The following is a 24,430-nucleotide window of genomic DNA, read 5'->3' as shown; positions in this document are numbered from 1 at the left end:
ATATGAAAAAATGTTCTAAATCATTATTGATTGGAGAAATGCAAATTAAAACAACTTTGAAATATCTCACACCTATCAGACTGTCTAAAATGATAGGAGGAAATGACAAATGTTGGAGGGGATGCGGAAAATCGAGATATTAATACACTGCTGGTGGAACTATGAAGTGATCTAATCATTTTGGAGAACAATATGGAATTATGTTCAGAGTTATAAAACTGTATACCCTTTGACCCAGAAATATCATCATATTAGGTCTTTTCCCGAGGTGATCAGGAAAAAAAGGGAAAGAACCTATATGTTCTAAAATATTTATAGTATTCCATTTAAAGCTATGGTACATACTATAAAATATATGGGAATCTACCTGCCAGAACAAACCCAGGGACTATATGAACCCAATTACAAAACACTTTTCGCACAAATAAAGTCAGATCTAAGTAAGTGGAAAAACATCAGTTGTTCATAGGTAGGCTAAGCTAATATAATAAAAATGGCAATTCTACCTAAATTAATTTACTTATTCAGTGCCATACCAATCAAACAACCAGATAATTATTTTCTAGAGCTAGAAGAAATAATATCAAAAAATATAATAAATAATATCAAAAAATAATATCAAAATTCATCTGAAAGAACGAAAGGTCCAGAATATCAAGGAAACTAATGAAAAGACATGTTAGGGAAGGTGGCCTAGCCCTACAGATCTCAAATTGCATTATAAAGCAGCAATCACCAAAACCACTTGGTACTGGCTAAGAAATAGAGGGGTAGACCAGTGGAATAGGTTAGGTACTCAAAATACAGTAGTCAATGAATATGGCAATCCACTGTTTGATAAACCCAAGGACCCCAGCTTCTGGGATAAGAACTCACTGTTTTGACAAAAATTTCTGGGAAAATTGGATAACAGTGTGGTGGAAACTAGGCATAGACCAATGCCTGACACCATACACAAAAATAAAGTCCAAATGGATATACGATCTAGGTATAAAGACTGATACTACAAAAAAATTAGGGGAACAAGACATAGTGCATTTCTCAGATTTATGGAGAAATTTTTGACCAAACAAGAGACAGAGAGCATTATGAAGTGCAAAATGGATAATTTTGATTACATTAAATTGAAAAGCTTTTGCAAAAACAAACCCAATGCAACCAAGATTAGGAGGGAAGCAGAAAACTGGGAAAGAATTTTTGCAACTAGTGTCTGTGATAAAGGCCTCATCTCTAAAATATAGAGAAAACTGAGTCAAATGTACAAGAATACAAAGTCATCCCCCAATTGATAAATAGTCAAATGATATGAACAGGCAGTTTTCAGAGAAAGAAATTAAAGCTATCTATAGTCATACAAAAAAAATACTCTAAATTACTATTGATTAGGGAGATGCAAATCAAAACAACTCTGAGGTATGATATCACACCCATCAGATTGGCTAATATGACAAAACAGGAAGATGATAAATGCTGGAGATGTGGGAGAGTTGGAAGACTAATTCATTGTTGGTGGAACTGTGAGCTGATCCAACCATTCTGGAGAGCAATTTGGAACTATGCTCAAAGGGCTACTAAAACATGCATACCCTTTGACCCAGAAATATTGCTTCTAGGACTATATCCCAAACAGATCATAAAAATGGGAAATGGTCCCACATGTACAAGAATATTTATACCAGCTCTCTTTGTGGTGGCCAAGAATGGAAATCAAGGGGATTTCCATCAATTGGGGAATGGCTGAACAAGTTGTGGTATATAAATATAAAGGAATACCATTATGCTATAAGAAATGATGAACCGGAAGACTTCAGAGAGGCCTGGAAGCTCTTATATGAACTGATGCTGAATGAAAGGAGCAGAACCAGGAGAACTTTATACACAGCAACAACCAGTGTGTGAGGAATTTTTCTGGTAGACTTAGCCTTCACAGCAATGCAAAGACCTAAAAATTCCCAATAGACTCTTGAGGCAAAATGTCTTCCATATCCAGAGAAAGAACTGTGGACTTGGATCACAGAATGAAGTAGACCATTTTCTCCTGTGTTATGTTTTGTTTCCATGGTTTCTCCCATTCACTTCAATTCTTCTATGCAACATGACTAAGGTGAAAATGTATTTAATAAGAATGTATGTGTAGAACTTATATAAGATTGCATGCTGTCTCACGAAGGGAGGGGGAAAAAATCTAAGATATATGGAAGTGATTGTAGAAAACTGAAAACAAATTAAATTTTAAAAATATAAAACAAAATAAAATCTTTATAGTAGCTTTCTTTGTGGTGCCAAAGAATTGGAAGTTGAGAGGAGGTCCATCAATTGGGGAATGGCTAAACAAATTGTGGTTTATGGCAGTGATGGAATACTACTGTTTTTTAAGAAATGATGAATAGGTTGATTTTAGAAAAACATAGAAAGACTTTCATGAAATAATGAAAAGTGAAATGAGCAGAATCAAGAGAACATTCTATAAAATAACAGCAATACTGTTCAAGCAACAACTGTGAACAACAAAGCTATCCTGAGTACTATAAATTTTCAAATCAACTACAAAGGACCTATAAAGGAAGATGCTATCTACCTCCAGAGAAAGAACTGATAAATTAGAAGTATGAATAGTAGATATATCTGTATCCAATGGTGGTTTTCTCTAGTTCAGGGTGGGGAGGAGAGAGATAGTTCAAAACTTAAAATGTAACAGAAAAATTTATAAAATTAAATTTTACAAAAAGAAGCTTTCACGAACTCCTCTTAAGTCTAGTGTCTTCACTCTGTTAATTATTTCCTATTTATTCTGTATATGGCTTGCTTTGCATATATTTGTTCATGTCATCTTCCCAATTAGATTTCAAACTCCTTGAGGAACTATCTTTTGGCTCTTTTTGTATCTCTGGGATTAGTACAGTATCTGGCATATAGTAAATGGTTGCTGAATGAAACTGAATTGAATATTTCCAAAGACCAGTACCAGCAACCTATTTTCCTGGGGGAAGGTTTTTATTGGCTATTTGTTATCAAAACCTGCAATGGCTGAAGAATTCCCAATCATCTAACAATTTGAAAGAGTAAAATGTAATGATTTTTTTGTTTTGTTTTCTAATTTATTTTTAGTTTTCAACATTCATTTCCACAAGATTTTGAGTTCCCAATTTTCTCTCCATCTCTCCAGTTCCGTCACCCCAAAACAGCGTGTGTTCTGATTGCCCATCCCCCCAATCACCCCTCCCTTCTATCACACCCCTCCCTTCTCTTTTCCCTTTCCCCTCTATTTTTTTGGAGGACAACATAGATTTCTATACCCCATTGCCTGTATATCTTATTTCCAAGCAGCATACAAAAAACAATTTTTAACATTTGTTTGTAAAACATTTGAGTTCCAACTTCTCTCCCCTCCTCCCTTCCCAGCCATCCCCACTGAGAAGGAAAGCAATTCGATATAGGCTATCTATGTGTAGTTATACAAAAGACTTCCATAAAAGTCACGTTGTGGAAGACTAACTACATAATTCCATCCCATCCTGTCCCCATTTATTCTATTCTCTCTTTTGACCCTATCCCTCCTCAAAAGTATTTACTTCTAATTATGCCTTCCTCCCATCTGCCCTCCCTTCTATCATCCGCCCATCACACTTATTCCCTTCTCCCCTACTTTCCTGTAGTGTAAGATAAAGTTTCATAGCAAATTGAGTGTATATGTTATTCCCTCCGTAAGCCAAATGAGATGAGAGTAAGGTTCACTTTTCCCCTTTCACCTCTCCTCTCTTTCCTTTCAGTGAAAAAGCTTTTCTTGGCCTCTTTTATGTGAGAGATAATTTGCCTCATTCTACTTTTCCCATTCTTCTAATATATTCCTCTCCAACCTCTTAATTTTTTTAGATATCATCCTTTCCTATTCAATTCACTCTGTGTCCTCTATCTATATGCATATAATCCCTACAACTATGCTAGTACTGAGAAAAGTCTCAAGAGTTATAGATATTATCTTTCCATGTAGGAATATAAACAGTTCAACTTTAGTAAGTGCCTCATGATTTGTCTTTCCTGTTTACCTTTACATGCTTCTCTTGATTCTTGTATTTGAAAATCAAATTTTCTATTCAGTTCTGGTCTTCTCATCAAGAATGCTTGAAAGTCCTCTATTTCATTGAATGACTATCTTCCCCCCTGAAGTATTATACTCAGTTTTTCTGGGCAGGTGATTTTTGGTTTTAATCCTAGATCTTTTGACTTCTGGAATATCATATTCCAAGCTCTGTGATCCCCTAATGTTTCTACATTGATGTTGCTACATCCTGTGTTTTCCTGATTGCATTTCCACAATACTCGAATTGCTCCATTCTGGCTGCTTGCAATATTTTCTCCTTGACCTGGGAGCTCTGGAATTTGGCTACAATATTCCAAGGAGTTTTCCTTTTAGGATCTCTCTCAGGAGGCAATCAGTAGATTCTTTCAATATTTGTTTTACCCTCTTGTTTTAGAATATCAGAGCAGTTCTCTTTGATAATTTCTTGAAAGATGATGTCTAGGCTCTTTTTTTGATCATGGCTTTCAAGTAGTCTCATAATTTTTAAATTGTCTCTCCTGAATCTATTTTCCAGGTCAGTTGTTTGTCCAATGAGATATTTCACATTGTCTGCTACTTCCTCATTCCTTTGGTTTTGCTTTATAATTTCTTGATTTTTCATAAAGTTACCAGCTTCCATCCGCTCCATTCTAATCTTAAAGGAATTATTTTCTTCAATGAACTTTTGGACCTCCTTTTCCATCTGGCCAAATTCTGTTTTTTAGGCCATTCTTCTCTTCACTGGCTTTTTGGATCTCCTTTGGCATTTGGGTTTGTCTATTTTTTACACTGTTATTTTCTCCAGCATTTTTTTGGGTCTCCTTTAGCAAACAGTTGACTGACTTTTCATAATTTTCTTGCATCGCTCTCACTTCTCTTCCCAGTTTTTGCTCTACTTCTCTTACTTGACTTTCAAACTCCTTTTTGAGCTCTTCCATGGCCTGAGACCAATTCATATTTTTCTTGGAGGCTTTGACTTTGTTTGCATGTTTTGGTCTTCCTTGTCGCCAAAGTGAGATTCTATAGTGTGGGCCTACAGCTCCAGAAACAGTTGCTGTCTTTGCCCCTGCTGCTACTATGGCTGCTGAGGGTTTCTCTGCCCCCTTCCCCCTCTGCCACCCTGGGACTGGGGCCGGATAACTCCACTTTCCCACACTGGTCCCACAGGCTTTGTTCCCCTGACCTCCCAATTTGTCCTCAGTGTTTTGGGGTCCTGAAGTCTGGAAACTGCCATGGATGTGAGAGATTCAGTCTCCCCAAGGCCTGCTCAGGTCTTGTCTGTGCCAGTGCGGCCCATGCTGGACTGCGACCTGCCCCCTGCGTGGTGTGACAGACAATTCCCAGCGACATTCCAGGCTGACTTAGGCTGGAGATTTGCTTCACTCTGTTATTTTGTGGGTTCTGAAGCTCCAGATTTTCTTCAGAGCCATTTTTACGGTTATTTGTCTGGGCTTGGGGGCAGTGCTATAGAAAGTGCATCTGTTACTCCACCATCTTGACCCCGCCAAAATGTAGTGATTCTAACATGAATTTAAATTTTATTCATCACAGTAGCAACAAGATACATTTTTAAAACCACTATATGTAGGTGTGTATATACATACGTATATGCGAATATTCATATACATGTGTGTATACACACACCCACATACACACACACACACTTCAGCCATTTATTCAATCTAGAGAAGGTATAGTTGATTATTTATTATACTGAGATAGACAATAACTCCACTCCACAAATTGGGAACCATTTGCTAGAGCACTGAAATATAAATCCCTATCTGTGAGATGAAGCTCAGAGGTGAACTCCTTGTTATTTCTATGCAGGTGAAGCCAAACATCACACTGGAGCTAAGGACTGAAACTCAAATTTTCAGACTCCAAGTTCACTGTTCTTTTTACTCTGCACCAAGTAGGTTCCCCTATATCTCTTCAATTCACTGTCATCAGGCAAGAGATAAGTGCAAAGGAAGGACTTTGATATTGAGGACGAATGTTTTCTCAGCTTGTGATGAAATCAATTCTTCTCTCAACCTAATGAGAATCAATGGAGAGTAAGCCTAGCCTCAAGTCCTGCTGGTGGTAATAATTTGTTCAGCTGACTCTAAAGAATGAGAGAGTGGAGAATAGGCAAGGTTATTTAATGGTGACATTTCCTAGATACCAGCCCTAGGCATCTTAATTTTACAATTCCATGTTGAAAACCAATGGAAAACTTATTTACTATCTCATTTTTCTTTCCTCAAAACCCAAACCCAGATTTTGTTTAAATGAGGCAGAAGAAAGAAGACAGACCTCCTTTAAAAGACACTTTAAAATTCCCACTTTAAAATAGGGCAGTTTATATAAATGGACATCTATGGCCCCTGAGCTGCTTTTCGGTTCAATAAAGTCTGACATCAAAAAAGTAAACGTTCCTTTCTCAGGTAAGGAAAGCCATGAACTAAGAAGGCCGGCTGGAATCTTTCCTGATCTAACAAAGTCACATGGATCCTAGAGCACAGCTCAGATCTTCTCCTTTTGCTATTCCTTCTTCCACCCTAAACCCCCTAAGGAGACATTCTATTTGTGATTCAGTTAGCACCATTATAAGAAAATACAATGAAAAGAACATAATAAGTGTGTTCCTCCAGTAAGCAGCAAGATGACAGAAGATGTTTTGCTTAAAATACTCTTCAGCTGATTAAAAATAAAAGTTGTACCACCCCAAACAACAGGCCTAATGTCTGTAAACAGCAGTTTTTCATTTCTCTTCATTTCCTCCGTAAAATATTCCCCTAAAGCACATCCCACTGCTTTAAAGTAGTTATGGGTTTCATACTCTATAAGTCTTCTTGAATTATGAAAATATGGACTTCTTTTAGTTTTTCTCCATCTATTATTGTTCAGTTTCATGATGTTCTCTGACTCTTTATGCACAAACCCTTACCCAATAATGCAGGACTGTAGCTTCAACATGATCAAATTCAATTCCTATTATTGCTACAAACTTCTAGGTGACTGCACATCATCCAGGCAATTGAAGTTGTACATTAAACAAAACAAAGTCATACGTACTGTAACCTGGGAAGAATCTAGGAACTGGAGGCCAAAGTAGTCTGTTTCCACGAGGTCCAAATGATACACAATTTGATCAAACAAGTCCTGGCCTTTGGCATGTTTCTGGAACACAAAAAGAAAGAGAACTCATTAAAAGGGTTACTTAGGAACACCTAATGAAATAAATGTTTTTTATTAACAAACCACACCTCTATCAACATGCACTTAATAACCCTCAGCCTATAATTTTCTTTTAGACACACTTTTCTTTTGAAAAATTCCACTTTTCCCTAACCCTACTCATTGACTTTGAAACTAAAGCAAAAATTGCTATATAAAATAGTATACAAATATAAAAAAAAGGTTTTCATTATAAATCATAAGTATACCTTCCCAGTTAGTTCATAACATGTCTTATTATCCAAAAATTAATCTTTTACATCCAAAATAATTTGATTCTCGAAATTTACATATGTTTCTCCTAATAATTTCCTCCTTTAAAACTTATTTCCTAAATTGTCCCCTGATTTTTGTCTGACTTTTTACACAGTTACCATTCAGTTCTATAGGTCAGCCAGTCATAAATGTGTATTTAGTGCCTATTAAGTGCCAGGCATTGCACTAAGTGCTACAAAATCAAGAGAAAGTCCCTGCTCTCAGGGGGAGACAACATGAAAACAATTATGTGCAAACAAGACATACATAGGATAAATTATAGATAATTAAGTAGTGTATAGTCTAAAGAAAAGAGGCAACATGAAAACAAGTATGTATAAACATGATACATATCCTGCATAAATTGTAGAAAATCAACAGAGTAAAGACATTAGAATGAAGGGGGACTAGGAAAGACTTCTCATAGAAGGTGAGGTTTTAGTTGGGATGTATCACAAGTGAAATTTAACAAAAATGGTAAATAGAGGCACATTTCTCCAAGCAAGATAATAAAATTTTATTATCAGGGCTGGTAACCTGAGAATAGATAGGTCAATGGCTGCCTCAGTTTTCTGCCAAAGACCACAAGCAAAATGATAGTTCCTCTTTTATAGGTTTTGGAGAGCACAGAACATACAACACAACACAGTAGATGACATCAGGGAATTGAGGACAACCTAACTGGTTACACATCTGATCAGCTGGAAGTTGGAAATGAGGGGCTAGCAACAGCAGCCCCCAATTCTTCCCTCCTGTGTCTAAGAAGTGCTCACTGTTTGAGACCACCTGCAAGACAATGGCCTAAGACTTTGGATAGTAAACCAGACCTCCTTGAAGGATAACTTGGTGGTGTGAAGACATTAGTCCTGACTCCCTTAGGGCAAGCCACATCCCCCAAGGTTAGCAGAATTCCTTGAGGCAAAAATAGAACTGGATTTCTAAATTCAATCCATTTCAGGTCAGCTGAATTGTGAACTAAGTTCAGAGATAGAGAATCATGACTTAGGCAGTTACAAGACAAATAAATTAACTTTAAACAAGATCAGTAAGAAAATGATATAGGATCAACTTAATCTTCTCAGAAGCCAGGCAAGGCAGGGAGCAGAGATGAGGAGGGACAGGAGGACACACATGGGATAGAAGTATGATATAGCATGATATTATCTTAGATCCATTATACTGATGGTTATTCTCAAAATGAAAAGAGTTCTTTGGGGGGCAGTGAGTTCTCCTTCACTGGACACCTTTAAGCTAAGATTGTATGATCAATTATCCACATGTATTGCAGTGAGGATTCTTTTTGGATATGGGTTGGACTGGATGGTCACTGATGTACCTTCCAACTCTGAAATTCTATGACTCTATGATAGGAATTGAGAGGCCACCTCATTCATTCATTCATGAGCAAAACTAGCAGCATTTTTTACAAAATATATATGGTAAACATTCTGCCAATCCTGAATTCAGCCTTCTATCCTCAAGTCTTCCAGCACAGCTCTATATTATAAAACAACTTCTCAATTTCTTCTTGATGGCATAGTGGACAGAAGGAATAGAATGCTGGGCCTAAAGTTAAGAAGACCTAAGTTCAAATCTAGCTTCAGATATTGATTATTTGATCCTGGGCAAGTCATTTCACCTGTATTCACTTCAGTTTCCTCAACAGTAAAGTCAGGATAACAACTGTATCTACCTCCCAGGGTTATTGTGGGGATGAAATGAAATTATATTTGTAAAGCATTTATCACAGTGCCTGGCACACAGGAGGCACCACTCTGGTGATGAAGAAGTACCACACAGTAAACAAAGATCTAAAGGCTACACTGGATGTGCAGTGATTGATGGGTTCACCAAATGGAAAGAAATAAGAACTCTGACTGTTGTTCATTCATTTCAATTATTCCTGACTCTTCATGACCCCCCCCCCCCCCATTTGGGATTTTCTTGGCAAAGAGATAGGGATACTTTTGTCATTTCCTTCTTTAGTTCATATTACAGATGAGGAAACAGAGGCAAAAGGGGTTAAGTGACTTGACCAGGGTACCACAGCTACTAAATGTCTGAGGTCAGATTTGAATTCAGGAAGAGATATCTTCTTGACTCCAGGTCTGGTTCTCCATTCACTGCGCCACTAGCTACCCCTAGTTGGTTAGTGGTGTCCATTCAAAATCAGACTTTTGCATAAAAGTCAAGATGAAGAGTGAAATGACAGGAAGTGGAAGAGGCAACTGAACAACTGTACTCTGTTTAAAAACAAGGACTTTGAAGGAATAAAGAAAGCATAGAAATATACCGTCCATTTGAAAAAGACTTCCATTTAAAACTTAAAGCAAAGCTCCAACGCTTATCTTTTGTTACTCACATTTCTAAATCTTCCATGCTGAGCCATAATTAGCGACATGAACCACAAACAGTGCTTAGAGCACTGTTATTTGGTGGAGGGAGACAATGGATGCTACTCTGTGGAGTGATACAGAGATGCGAGACGACCAGGAGCTTGAAGGGGTTACTATCTCCCAGGAAAAATATCATTAGGTAGTTTCTCACACACAGAAACACAAGATAGAATGTCATATATGAAGATACACCATAAATTGGATAGTTTGGCTGTTTAGAGTACTTGTGAGGAAGTCAAGGGCCATAACCCTGGAAAGGTAGGTAGAGGTCAAACTGTAAAGGGCTTTAAATGGCAGCCCATGGGATTTGTATTTTGTCTTAAAGGTAACAGGGAAGCAGTGAAGGTTCTTGAGCAGAAAAGTGTCAAGACCCATACTTTGGGAATATCTAATGAGAGGTTGATTGGAAAGGAGAGAAGCTGCATGCAAGAAAACCAATCAAGAAACTCTTCACTATGGTTGAGGCAAGATCTGAGCAGCCCCTGGACTAGAGTGGTTACAGTATGAGCAGAGAGACCAAATCAGAGAAAAGATACGTCAAGAAGGAGCAACTATTTAGATGGGGGTGGGGATTACGGGTGAAAAATCCAAAATGACTTCAAGGTTGTGAATCTGAGCAACTAGAAGAATGGCAGTGTGCTTAGAAACTGGGAGTTCAGAAGAGGGAGGAGGCTAGAACAGCAACTATTTAGATGGGGGTGGGGATTACGGGTGAAAAATCCAAAATGACTTCAAGGTTGTGAATCTGAGCAACTAGAAGAATGGCAGTGTGCTTAGAAACTGGGAGTTCAGAAGAGGGAGGAGGCTAGAACCTAGATTCAGGAAGACCTGGGCTCAAATCTGGTCATATATGCTGAACAGCTGTGTGACTCTAAGCAAGTCACACTTTCACTTGTTTGTCTCAGTTTCCTCATCTGTAAAATAGTGATAATAAGAGCACCTTTCTCCTAAGGTTGTTATGAAGAACAAATGAGATAATATCTGTAAAGTGCTTTGCTAACAATAAAAGAATATATAAACACTAATGATTCCTATTGGTTTGTCTTATTCTACCCCATGGGGTAGAGCTAGAAATATTAGGAAGCTAGTGAGAAGCAGTAAGTAAGAATCCTAATGATTAGTTCTATCAAAGTGAGATGGGCTCCCCTAGGAGTAAGTGGGTTCCTCCCTACTTGAGGTCTCTAAGCAAAGGCTGGGTGAACACCTCTTATCACACGCATTCCTGTTTAGGTAAGGTTTGGGCTCATTGTTCTGTGAGGTGCTTTCCAGGAGCTTCTAAGATTTCTTTAGCTTTTGATATTGTTGCCCACCCCGCCCTAGCTCACCTGCACTTCCTACTTTCTTAAGTCACCCTTCCATTGTGACTTTAGCATATCACATTCCTGTTTTCTTTCCTACACTAAACACACTGATCTTTCTGGCTTTTCATTCTCCTTCCGATCCATAAGGTGAGTGTTCCCCAAAGCTATATTCTTGTTCTCCTCCATATTCTGAATTCTCCCCATGTTGGCAAATCTCTATGAGTTCAAATCCCATACTTCCAACTGCTCTCAGGAAATCTCCACTTTAATGCGCTGGCAATACTTACAACCCAACACTATCCAAAACTAATCTCATTATCCTTCCTCCTAAACTTACTCTTCCTTCTGAATGTGCTATTTTTGTCTTTGACACCAATGTTCGTTCACCCAGTTTCCCAAGTTTGTAACTTTGTAAGTTATTTTCCTTTTCCCTTATCTCTTTTATTGAATCAGTTGCTAAATCAGGTCATCTGATTCCCAAACCAGCGACGGTTGCCACACCGCTCACAGATCAACGAACAAGCATTTATTAAAGTACCTACTGTGTTCTAAGCACTATCCAGGCACTGGAGATGCATTTTTATCCATAGATCAATCAACATGCATTTATTAAAGGACCTACTGTGTGCCAAGCACTATCCAGGCACTGGAAATACCCTGCTATTCATAGATCAATCAACAAGTAGTTATTAAGCACCTTGGTAGGCACTATTTAGGTACTGAAGTTACACCACTTCTCACAGATCAATCAATCAATAAGTACTTAGTATCAGACACTATGTTAGGTAGTACTACAGATAACAAGAACAAAAAATGAAACAATCCCTACTCAAGAGAAGCTCAAACATTAATGCAAGAAGTAACAAAAATAAATGTGTAAGTATACACAGAATAAAGATTAAAGAATAAATACTTGAGAGGAAGAAGACTAGGAGTTGGGGGAAGAGGGGATAAGGAAAGACTTCATGCCCAAGATGGTGCTTAAGTTGCACCTTAAAAAAAGAGGAGGATTCTATAAGGTAGAAATAAGGAAACATGCATGGAGCACTACAGAAACGAACCAAAGTGTCATATACAAAAGATAGAGAGAAAGCCAGTTTGACTGGATTGCAGAGGAGGGAGGAGGGAGTAATGTCCAATAACACTAGAAAGAAAGGTTTGAAAGAAAGGTTGGCAAAGGCTCTAAAAGCTAAAGAGAGGAAGTTATGTTTTATTTTTTATCCTAGAGGCATTAGGAAACCATGGAGTTGTTTAAGTAGGAAAGTCACTTGGTCTGATCTGCACTTAAGGAAAATTGTTGCATCCTGTGGAGGATGTACTGATGCGGGGGAGGGAACAGGGAGACACTGGGGAGGGAACAGGGAGACACTGGGGGCAAAGAGACCAATGAGAGGAGAGTGTTGCAATAATCTAGGAAAGAGGTGATAAGGGTCTGAATAGGCACAGATAGCTATGTGAGTGGGAAAAGGGGGACAGGTATGAGAAATGTGCAGGTAAAAAGGAAAAGGTTTAGAAACTGACTGAATTTGTGGCAAAGTGAGAAGTTGAGGATAATGCAGAGGTTACCAACCTGAGAGACTGGAAGGATGGTGGTATCTTTAATTAAAAGAGGGAAGTCTGGAATTGGAGAATTTTGGGGGGGGGATAAGTTGAGTTTGAGCTGTTTTCAGGACATCTGGTTTGAAATGTCCAAGGGAAAACTGGTAATGTGGAATTAAAGCACAAGGGAGAGAATGGGATGAATATAAAGATCTGGGAGTCACTTGCAGAGAAATGACAGAGAGCAGAAGAGGTTTCAAATAGAGTATAGAGAGAAGGAAGAAAGTCTAGGGCAGAGCCTTGGGGAACAACCTCAGTTAGCAGACAAGATATGGATTATCAGTCAGCGAAGAAGGAAGCAGAAAAGCCAGGAGAGAAGAGTGCCACAACCACCCAGAGAGAAGAGGTTAACCAAGAGAAGAGTCAAATGCAGCAGACAGAACAAGAAAGAAGAGGACTAAGAAAAGGCCAGCAGATGTGGCACTTAAGAATTAGATCAACTAATCGCTCTGGGTGTAGGCACAAGTATGTATTACTCCCTGATCCTGGAGCTCACTTAAATCTGGGAGTTCTGAGTAGCAGCAAGGCTAAAGCTAATTGGGTGTCCAGCATCAAGAATGGTGAACTCCAGGAGTGAAAGGCCATGAGGCTGCCTTCACTTTTCAGACTGAACCAGCCCAACTAGAAAAGGGAAACAAATCCTAATACTAATTGGGATGGAAAAACCCTATGTGGTCACTGCCTGGCAGAGGTCACTGTACTTCAAGCCTAGGTGAGAAAGGAAGATAGGGAAAGACAGAGACAGAGAAAAGCCAGATTGAAAAGAAGTGAGGAGAGAGAAATGAGAAAAATAGAGGCAGAAAGTATGGCTAAGAGAGATACATGGGTTAGTAGGGCTTAGTCCAAGTCTCTTAAAGATGGACTTGGGCAAGTTTGATAGCAATAAGAAAGGAATCAGTAGATAAGGAGAGATTAAATTTGAGAGAAAGAAGGGTTGACTGAAGACTATCCAACAATCTGCTGGAAAAGACAATTATTAGACAGTATTAGGCTATTTGGCTTTCACAAAGGACTATGTTTAAATACCCTGATTATGTAACTATTTGCCCTTTTGTTTTAAGAAGTCTTCTCTCCCCCAGTCTCATAAAAGTAAGAAGTTTGTTTCTCATTTCTAGGAACTAATGTAGGAGTAGGAAGGGTGGAACGCATCCTGCAGGATTCCATTTGGCTCAAGAGCGATGGCTGCTATGGTAGATCAAGTGGGTCAGGGAGAAGATGCCTGCTCCCAAAGTCTCTCCACGTACAAGAACAGGGTGTGGTTTGACTAGATGCATGCCAGAGACTGCACCTGAAATAAGCAATTATTTGAAATTATTACCTAAAAGCAGTAAGCATGGAGGGGTGAGGTGCTCAAAGGGCTAAGTCCACTTTGTTTCCTCTGCACTTAACTGGGAGCTTAGTCCATGGAGACCATCTCCATGGTCCATCCCATAGTTTCTTTACCAATTTTTCCCTCCAAAACTGTAAGAACAGAGGAGGGCTAAGGGAAAGAAGGAAGGACCACCCTCTAGGCTGGGCATGGTCCCTCAACCTGCACTTGAGGGTCTGTTTCTTTTAATGCTTATCTATGTCTTTCTATGGTAGTTGCTACAAATAATAGTACAGTTATTTGTTATACGGTATATGTTGAAGTTTATGAATTCTAAGAGGCAGACTGAGGTGGGAGATTGAGGGGGGTGGGGAGCCAGCAGCAGAAAAAAAAACCTTCCAAAGGGCCTAGAGATGATTTCTTTATCAGTACAAGGTCCCAGAGCCCAGAGTGAGTCCAATATTTTTATAACTTTCCAGATGAATCCTGTTCCTAGACTACCAGGGGTGGGGAACTTGGGGCCTCAAGGTCACATGTGGCTTCTAGGTCCTTGAGTGCAGCCTTTTGACTGAGTCCAAGTTTTACAGAACAAATCCTTTCACTAAGGTGACTTGTTCTGTGAAGTTTGGATTCAGTCAAAGGGCCATCCTTGAAGACCTAGAAGGTCTCAGGTTCCCCACCCTTGGCAGACCCACAAATATAGCACAAAGAAAGACCCAAGTGGGGAGATGAATTAGTACCACTGCTTCTAGGATTGCTCCCAGTCTTGACTTCAGATCGATGTCCCTGGAACATATACCAGATGAGCCCTTTCTCTGGGTGAGACATCCCATGCCTGCTGGAACCATTATAGTAGAATGTGGTCTGGGCTGACAATTCTACAAAAGGTAGGGTAAGCATGGTCTTTGGATACAAATTTGGTGTCAAACTTAGTTACTCTTTTTCTGGCTCATGCAAACAAGTGTGATGTATCTAATCCTAAGATTATTTTTCCTCCCTTTCCCCAACCCGCCCATGACAGGATGGAGGGCAGTTATTTTAGTGTTTAAGCAGGAAGGTATGTTTGAAACACCAAACCTTGCCAGTCATCACTCAGGTTCCCTGGGCTTTCTGATTAGCTGAGATTGTTGACTGCATAGCAAGCCCGGATGAGTTTTGTCCCAAGTACCCAGGTGGGCAAATACAACACGTGGAGAATGTGTAGGAAATAAAGAAGTTATTCTCATTCTGAGGACAAATAATTATTTTAGATCCTACAGGAACCCTAGATAATTTAGCAGCACAGCACCGAATAGTAATGAGTAATTTATTTTTTGTGCACTTTCTTTTAATTTACCCTTGAATATTATTTAACTCAATCTCTTTCCCTTGCAAACAAACCTGAGAAACTGCAGAATTATGTGCAGTGGTAGGAAGGAAATAAGCATTTATGAAGTGACCGCTATGTGTAAGACACCATGCTAAGCACTTTACAGATATATCTCATTTGGTCCTCACGGCAACCCTGGGAGGTGGGTGGTATTATTTCATTTTATGGATGAGGGAACTGAGGGAGACAGAGGTTAAGGGAATTGCCTAGGGTCACACAGCTAGGAAATGTCCGAGAGAGGATGTGAACCAGTCTTCCTGATTCCAAGTCTAGCTCTCTTTCCAGGTGAGATAAAGGTAAGAAAAGGTGAGGGCAGGGGGGGGGGGGGGGGGAGTTGAGTGCTAGGGCAAGGAACCACACATTGGTAGAGAAGTTAGAAAGGTTATCTATCACAGAATGAGAAGGGCAGTTCTCAGAACCCATGGAAACAATATGGCTTAGAAGCCAAGGCTAGTACCTCAAACCAACAAGTAGATGGGAAAGGTTTAGATTATAGTAACAAAGCAGCTTTAGGCCAAAGCCAGAATTCCTCTGGTTCAGTTCTAGGAAAAGAGCCAACTCCCCCAGGAATCTGAGGTCTTCAGCATGGCTTTGTCTTGGGCCAGATCCCTTCCAAGTTCACCAGCTAATTGCTTTAAAAATCCATCTTTTTCCTCTTTAAAAGAAAATGGGACCCTGCCCATATTCAATCCAGTGACTTTTCTCATTCTTCATGATTCTTAGAGATCACCACCAGGCAGTGGGTAGTTACATCCCCAAAGCTCTTTCAGTACCCTAAGATAGCATCAGTCTGGGGCAGTAGCAGTATGTTGTCTTACTATTTCCTTGTTTATCTTGACTTTCAATTCCCTTTTAACAATCCGTTTTATCCTTTCTAATAGGAAGATCATTCTCTTTGAAAGAAAACCACAATTGAAATAGAGGGGGTAAAGTGTAATGGGAATGTAATGTGGCTTCCACCCTAGCCTGAGGCGGTCTTGTGGGCAACTGTGTACGCAGGGAAATATGAATCTTGATTGGCAAGAGAATGTTTAGTACAACGATGCAGATGCTCTTAAGAAGAGTCACTTGGACAAAGGATCTTCCAAGGAAGTGGTAGTAAGAGAAAAAAAGACTTTGAAAGGATGAGGATTCTGGGAAAACCAACACCATAAGGTCCTAGGACTTGCTTGAAATTCTAAAGGCTATTGAGAACGGACCTCCTGTGGGTGAGACTGTGCTCCTTCTTGGTTTGAGCTGAGACCTGATCTCATGTCCAACTGTAAAACTCATTCACTTGGGAATTATTTGGTAAATTCCAATTTATATAATGCATCTGATTTCTGTTTGCTGAGTTGCTTGAACAAATAGGTTTATTCAATATTCAGTATTTGTGGTGGTCCTTTATTAATCATCTGGTGAGTATAAGCTAAAGGTTATTCTCTCTCTTAAGAGTCATCAAGCAAGAGGGTCTTGTTCTGAACCCATCATCTCCTGGATTATCAATATTTGAGTGGTGGCAGACAGATATAATTCTAGCTCAATACCCCTCTCAGAGACTGAAGAAAGAATGCCCAGCCTCCGAGGTGCTCCTGGGGCTGGCCTTCCCCTTTCCCATAGCTAGCATGCTGCTATTACAGGCATAGCCCCAGAGCCTCTCCTTTCCCCAGAGACTGATCAGGCCTCAGGTCCCATTTATCCATGCCATCCTTGAGCCACATCTATATATTAAGATAATCCATGTGGTTTGAATGTTAGTTCTATTCCCTATGAGTGTGACTTTGGACAAGTCTTTAACCTCTGGAGTTCAGCTCCCTCATTTATAAAATGAGGTGGTCAGACCTCCAAGATCCCCTCTAGCTCTAATTCCTTCAATCCTATGACTTGATGAAGCAAAATAAGAATTGGGAGTTGGAACAAAACCTAAAGAGAAATGTATAAACAGAAATGCTAGGCAAATGGATAGGACCAAGGGTGAAGGGGGGACCTGGATGGCTATCATTCTAATAAGAACACTGTTGGGTAAGCATGTTAAGTACTACTGTATTTATTAGTAATTAGCAGAAGTAATATTCAGTAAGCTCCCAGAATTATGATGTTGTAGCCCACATAAAATTTTAATTGAAGGACTCTGTTCTAAATTTTGCCTCTTAGAGTTCCTAGCTCCCCTCAAAGCTCAGTTCAAAGGTCACCTCCCACATGAGGTCTATGCTGATGATCCCCACAGCTGTTATTGCCTTGCAATAGAGGAAACAAGTGTGGTAAGGGTAACCTCCAGATAAAGCTAGGCATATCAGTCAGTTTTGCCTTTATGAGGAAGGATGTATGTTTTGTTCCTCACTATGCATAATCAGGAGCTACTGGTGGGTCTGCCATGACTAAGGACTGTGCCATCACTATTGGTGACTGAGCCCAGAAAAGCTGCCTTGTCTGTAGGCTATAAGGGATGGGGAGGGAATATGTCTAGACTCTTTCCGAGTGGCCCCTCTGCTGGTATGCAACCAACACCAGCTCTTCTTTTGGACTTCTAGCAAAAGAGTAGAAGGACCTTCTCTTCACCAGTTCAAGCAGCTAAAGTGACTTTGAAAAGATTCTTGCCTGGGAGAGTCTAAGACTTCAGTCTCTGCCCTCAAATCCTTAACTGCCTCTACTAACATGAACATCAATATCAGAAACCTCATGAGTTCAGCAACTGAAAGAAGCTAGAAAGCTAAAGCATCTACACAAAAGGAATTCCAGAAAAAAATAGCCCTAACTTTGGACTCAGAGGGTCTGAGTTCAAATCCCAGCTCTACCAATGAACTACCTAGATGACAACCTTAGGTGAGTTGATCTCCAAATCCTGACTCACATGGAGCACTGAGAGTGTTCTGGCCTCAAAATTCTTCTATGAAAAAAGGGGGGGAAAGGGGGAGGGGGATGAAAGGGAAAGAGAAGGGAAGGGAAGGTGTGGGAAGGGGGAAAAGAGGAAGGAAAGGGGAAAGGTAGAGGGAAGGGGAAGGGGCAAGGGAAAAGGAAGTTTAAGGGAAGGGAAAAAAGAAAGGGGACAAGGGAAAAAAGAAGGGAAAAGGAAGGGGAAGAGGAAAGGGAAAGTGAGAAGGAAAAAGAAAAGAGTAAGAGGGAAGAGGAAAGAAAGTGAAGGCAAAGGGAAATGTAGAGGAAAAAGAAGGAAAAGGGAAGAGAAAGGAAAAGGGAAGGAGAAAGGAAAACAAGGAGTTGGACTAGATGATCTCCAATGAAATATCAACAGCAGAAGTTATAAAGAACCTGCATGTGAAGGAATAAATTACCCATATCACAAGCAGACCACTGTAATCCTGACCTATTAAACACACTACATTTCAGAATTCAAGGACTCTACTTTGGGTGAGGCACCCTAAACTGGCCCAAGTGGGAGAGGTGCATTCCCAGTCACATAGGGTTCATGTGCTGTCTTCAGAAACCACAAGTTTTCTTTGGTAATGCTGAGTTTGCCAAGTAGATAATTTAGGTGGATAATAAGTGAAAAATTTAGTGCCAATGACAACAAACACACCGTCCAGCTCCTTTGGAGTAGGGATCATTTCATTCTTTGTACTTGTATCCCCAGCACCAGGGCACAGTGCTTAGACACACAGTAAGTGCATAATAATGTCTGTTGACTGATCTAATTGCTAGGCACTGAAGAACAAAGAAGTGGAAGATTATTAAATCAAAATATCTATCAACTCTGAAAAATGTTGAAGATACTCAAGTCCTACAATATCAAATATTCTAAGATTTAATTCTTTATGTAAAAATAAACAAGCACAACCATCTCATTAGTATGTAAGTTTGCTTTCATCTTTAGTAAATGGTAAAATTATATGCATACCAAAGAATTCTTCTGAAATAAATTTATGATTTATTATCAGTAAATGTTTCATTTGTATACCTATTTTATATACCATATACACAGGGTTGTGTAAAAATTTCTTAGGCAAAAACGGATTGCAAATGGAAAAAGTTTAGGAAGCCCTGCTATAGACCACCAGAACAGAAGGAACAAATAGATGAGGAATTTGGGAAACAAATGACAAACCTGGCATTGAAGTACAATACAGTAATCACAGGAAACTTTAATTATCTAAATTAGACATCTCTCTCTAGGCATCACTCTTCTCTGTTTACCTGTTTCCTGTCTCTGTCTCTCTTCCAAAAGCAGATGCTAATAAATTCTTGACTTGTCTTGGGATACAGGATCACTGATTTAAAGTTGAAAGGTATCTAAGAGGAAAACTTGCCCAACTCTCTCATTTTAACAAATAAGGAAACACACTTAGAGGTGAGATAACTTGCTCTGGGTTATACAGGTAATGTGGTGGAGGCAGGATTCAAACCCTGTCCCTCCAAATTCTAGATTCAACTTTCTCTCCTCTGTACCCTACTGCCTTAAAAATAACTTTCTTCTTCAAACGAGACAAGAAACAACATAGAGAACTACTATTCCAGATCTGATTCTGATCAACAAGAAAGAACTAGGTGCTAAAGGACAAATAATGGAACTTCTAAGGTGGGGAGAAGGGATGGTGTCTACCATATCACTGAGTTTGTGACACAGAAAGAAAACCAGGCACAGCATGACTCACACCCTCAATTTCAAAAAGTTCAGAGCAAGGATAGGTAGGCCCCCATGGATTAAATTCCCTAAGAGCAGTTGGCCAAAAAGGGATGTGAAGCTCTCAAGAATGAATTTCTGGTAACCTAAGACCATAATGCACTGTGTATACAGCAGGCCCTTCATAACTATGTTTGCTGAATTAAATTCTTGATGAGGGACTCACGGCTTGTATGATTTTGGGCAAGTCATTTTAATACTATTCTGGGCCTCAGTTTCCCCATTTGTAAAATGAAGGAGTTGTTCTAGAAATTCTCTAAAGTCCCTTTCAGATTAAAAAGCTTTAAACTCTGAGTTCTTAAAAAACCACCTGCCTTTTTCTCTGCCTTTAACATTAGACTCTTGAGAACCCTTATAAATGACAAGGCTGACCTGGACTTGTTTTCTAGGGCCCTCTTCAAGTTCTAACATTCTATGAAGAGTTTTCCAGAGCCTCTTTTAGTTGAAGAATGGAGGGGATTTAGGGGGAGAGGTAAAATAGACCTAAGCAAAACTACCTGGGCTTGATGAGGTAGTGCTGCTCAGTCTTCACCTGAGAATTCCCTCACTGGTTGTAGCTGCCTAGAGACAAATAGATGATGTAGAGGATAAAACAGCAGACCTGGACTTAGGAAAACCCAAATTAAAATCCTGAATCAGATACTTACTAGCTCTGTGACCTTGGGCAAGTCACTTAACCTGTGTGTGTTCATCCTTCATTGCTGAAGAAGACCATGTCATCAGAGAAATGATGACATGACTTGACTTTGTTTTGAGTGACAGAGAGTGCAGGCCACCAGCCTCACTTCTCCTCCACAGCCATCTGAATCCAGTGACCAGATATTCATCAGGATGACTGGAGATGACCCAGGATGAGGCAGTTGGGGTTAAGTGACTTGCCCAAGATCACACAGCTAGTGAGTGTCAAGTGTCTGAGGTGATATTTGAACTCAGGTCCTCCTGACTCCTGCAGTGGTGCTGTATCCACTGCACCACCTAGCTGCCTTTCACTTAACCTATGTCTGCCTCAGATCCCTACGAGGGTTGTTGTGAGGATGAAATGAGATGATATTTGTAAAATACTTTGCAAACCTTAAGATACTATGTAAGACATTATATAAATAGTTATATGTGCTATTAGGAGTACCACTTTGCTAAGTAAAAATTGTTCCATATATTAAAAACACAAGGGCATTGTAAACTGCTTTAATAAGTAATTCATTCCTGATAAGCAACCAGATCGGCAACACGGCTTAAGGGAAGCCTCTAACTGCCCTGCTCTCCACTTCTTTCCCGATCTATCTCTCTGTGCATCTGTCCCACTCACTTATCCCACCACAAAAGTGTTCCCAGGAAGAGTAGAGCTCACTACTTTTGAAAGGTCACTGACCCTTGAAATAAGTCTCTACTGTTCCCTCCTCTTTTTAATTTAAAGGAATCACAGCATTTCAGAGTTTCAAGAAACTTTAATGGCTATCAACTCCAACCTATACCTGAAAAACAACATCCCCACAACATATCAAACAAGTAACCCTCCAGTCTTTGCTTGACAATCTGGAAGCCCTTCTGGGCAGCATTAACATCAAACATTCAGTTTAAATTTGGTTCTTTGAAATTCCATCCCAGTGTTGCCCTCTGGAGCTAAGCATAAAAGATCTGACCTCAGCTCCTCAAGAGAGCTCTTCAAATACATGAAGATAAACACTCATTCTCTTCTATCTATATAAACTAACAGAGGGAAAACTCCTTTGACTCAACTATACTGCTCAGCATAATGTTATCAAACTACTTGTGGCAAGTGTTCCTAAATCATAAATGAACAGAAGCCTTCCCTTCTTGCCCACCCACCCTCAAGGTCAATAAATAAACTGTTCAAGGTTCTAAAGGAGTGTCTCTTTGTGTCCTACCTGAGGGTACTGCCTCCCCTGACTCATTTTGAACCACAGTTTCAGAGAGGGAAGCAGATTGCTGGAGGTAGGCTCTTGGCAAACAGTTTTAGTAGTGGAGTGAGAGGAAAACGGATGACATCAATGTTGGTGATGGAGCCCAGGTGGGTGAAGGGCTGGCAAACTGGTAGGGATGCTAAGGCCTGCAGAGCACTGGGCACAAGTCTGAGAACAAGAAACACTAACCAGTTGGAAGTAGGTTGAGGGATGCAGTTTCAAGCTGGCAAGATAAGGTGGCAAATAGAGATTTCAGGGAATATGAAATGATGGGCCAATGATGCTTTTCTTTCTGTCTTTCTTTACTCTGGTACTCTCTCACATCTACCCTCAGACACTTAACTAGCTGTGTGATCCTGAGGAAGACACAAACCTCTGTTTGCCTCAGTTTCTTCAACTGTAAAATGGGGATAATAATACCACTGACTTTCCAGAGATGTTATAAGGATCAACTGACATGTGTGTAAAGCCTTCAGTATAGTTCTTGGCACATAGTAGGCTTATTTCTTTCCTTCTTCCACACTTCCCCACAAGATGACTAGTTAAACAAGAGAAATTCCACACCAGTGCCATGAGTAACCGAGACTTTTGAATAGGAGGGGCTGTCCACATCCCTATTAGTATACCAGGAAATCAAAAAATGGAATCAAAATTTTCTATTTTCTATTTTACAATGCTCCCAGTCTGTTGTTCAATCATAAATTTCTTCCCCTATACATAAGTCTGACAGATAATGTTCTTCTGATTTTCTTACATCTCCCTTTATATCTAGGTCATGTATCCATTTTGGTCTTATCTTGGGAAACAGTGTAAGATATCAGTATATACACCCAGTTTCTGCTAAATTGCTTCTAGTTTTCCCAACAACTTTTACCAAATAGTATACTGTTATCCCCGCAGTTTAAATTTTTACATCTGTCAGACACAATGTTACTATAACCATTTAGTACTGTGTTGTATGTCCACTCAGTTCTTCTGATCTACCTTTCTATTTCTTAGCCAGTACTAGATAGTTTCTGCATTACTTATTTATGAGACCTTGCAAATAAAACCAGTGTAGTCAAAATTAAAAGGAAAAAAAAATTGGGGGAAACATTTTACAGAAAGTTTCTCAGATAAAAATATCTCAAATACACAGAGAACTTTTTCAAATTTATAAGAATGTGCATTATTCTCCAAATGATAAATGGCCAAAGATATGAAGAGGCGGTTTTCTGCTGAAGAAATCAAAACTATAGTTGTATACAAAATGTTCTAAATCATTATTGATCTGAAAAATGAAAATAAATACAACTTTGGGATATCACCTGACACCTATCAGATTGGCCAAAATGACAGAAAGGGGAAATGACAAATGTTGGCAGGGATGTGGGAAAATTGGGACACTAATTTGCTATTGGTGGAACTGTGAACTGATCCAACCATTTTGGATAGCAATCTGGAATTATGACCAAAGAATTATAAAAATGTTTATGCCCTTTGACCCAGAAATACCACTATATTAGGTCTGTTTCCCAAGGTGATCAAGGGAAGAGGAAAATGTTCTAAAATATTTATAGCAGCTCTCTTTGTGGTGGCAAAGAACTGGAAACTGATGGGATGCCCATCAACTGGAGAATGGCTAAACAAGTTGTTATATGACTGTGATAGAATACCACTGTATTCTAAGAATAATGAGCTGGTTGATTTTAGAAAAACATGGAAAGACTGGCATGAAATAATGAAAAGTGAAATCAGAAGAGAATGTTGCATATAGAAACAACAATGTGGTTCAAAGAACAACTGTGAATGACCAATTCTGAGTATTATGAATACTCAAGTCAACTACAAAGAACCAAGGAAAGAAGATACTATCCACCTCCAGAGAAAGAATTGATAAATAAGTATATATGTAGTATAGTTTTACATATATTTATGAATATGTGTCAAATTATAGTCTCCTCTAGTGAACAGTAGGGAGGGAAGAAGACAGTACAGGATTTAAAATGTAACAAAAAATAAATTTAATTTAATAAAAAAAAAAATAAGACGGGGAAAGGGTAGTGACAAAACAACACTATACACAATGATTTCAAAATAAAGTCAAAATACGGAGGTAAAAAAAAAAAACAGCTTGGTCGAATACAATGGTCAAAATAAATTTCATCCACATAAGAGGAAACCCTCTCCTTAACTAGTAATAGCCCATCAATTATTTTCTGGGGAATGTAACTCACAAGATTTCCTAGGTTTTTTGTTGGGAAGTAAATGTCATACGAAGAGGCAGTTTGGAATAGTTATGAGCTAGAATCTCGAAGACCTGAGTTTAAATCTTACTCCAGACATAGACTAGTAATGTGACCTTGGGCAAATCATTTAACCGCTTGGTGCCCTGGCAACTCT

General features: G+C 39.3%; 1 protein-coding gene across 1 annotated transcript in view; it reads right to left on the bottom strand.

The window, feature by feature from the left end:
• The window catches only part of EPB41L4B (erythrocyte membrane protein band 4.1 like 4B), a 151,125-nt gene that overhangs the window by 94,070 nt on the left and 32,625 nt on the right, over positions 1-24,430 (bottom strand). The window contains exon 2 of the mRNA XM_072596705.1: positions 7,121-7,225. Within this exon, the coding sequence (XP_072452806.1) occupies positions 7,121-7,225 (105 nt within the window). The remainder of the gene's footprint in view (positions 1-7,120; positions 7,226-24,430) is intronic.

Source organism: Notamacropus eugenii, chromosome 3 (genome assembly GCF_028372415.1).
Source record: "Notamacropus eugenii isolate mMacEug1 chromosome 3, mMacEug1.pri_v2, whole genome shotgun sequence".
NCBI classification, from domain to species: Eukaryota; Metazoa; Chordata; class Mammalia; order Diprotodontia; family Macropodidae; genus Notamacropus; species Notamacropus eugenii.
This window is presented reverse-complemented; position numbering and strand designations above follow the sequence as displayed.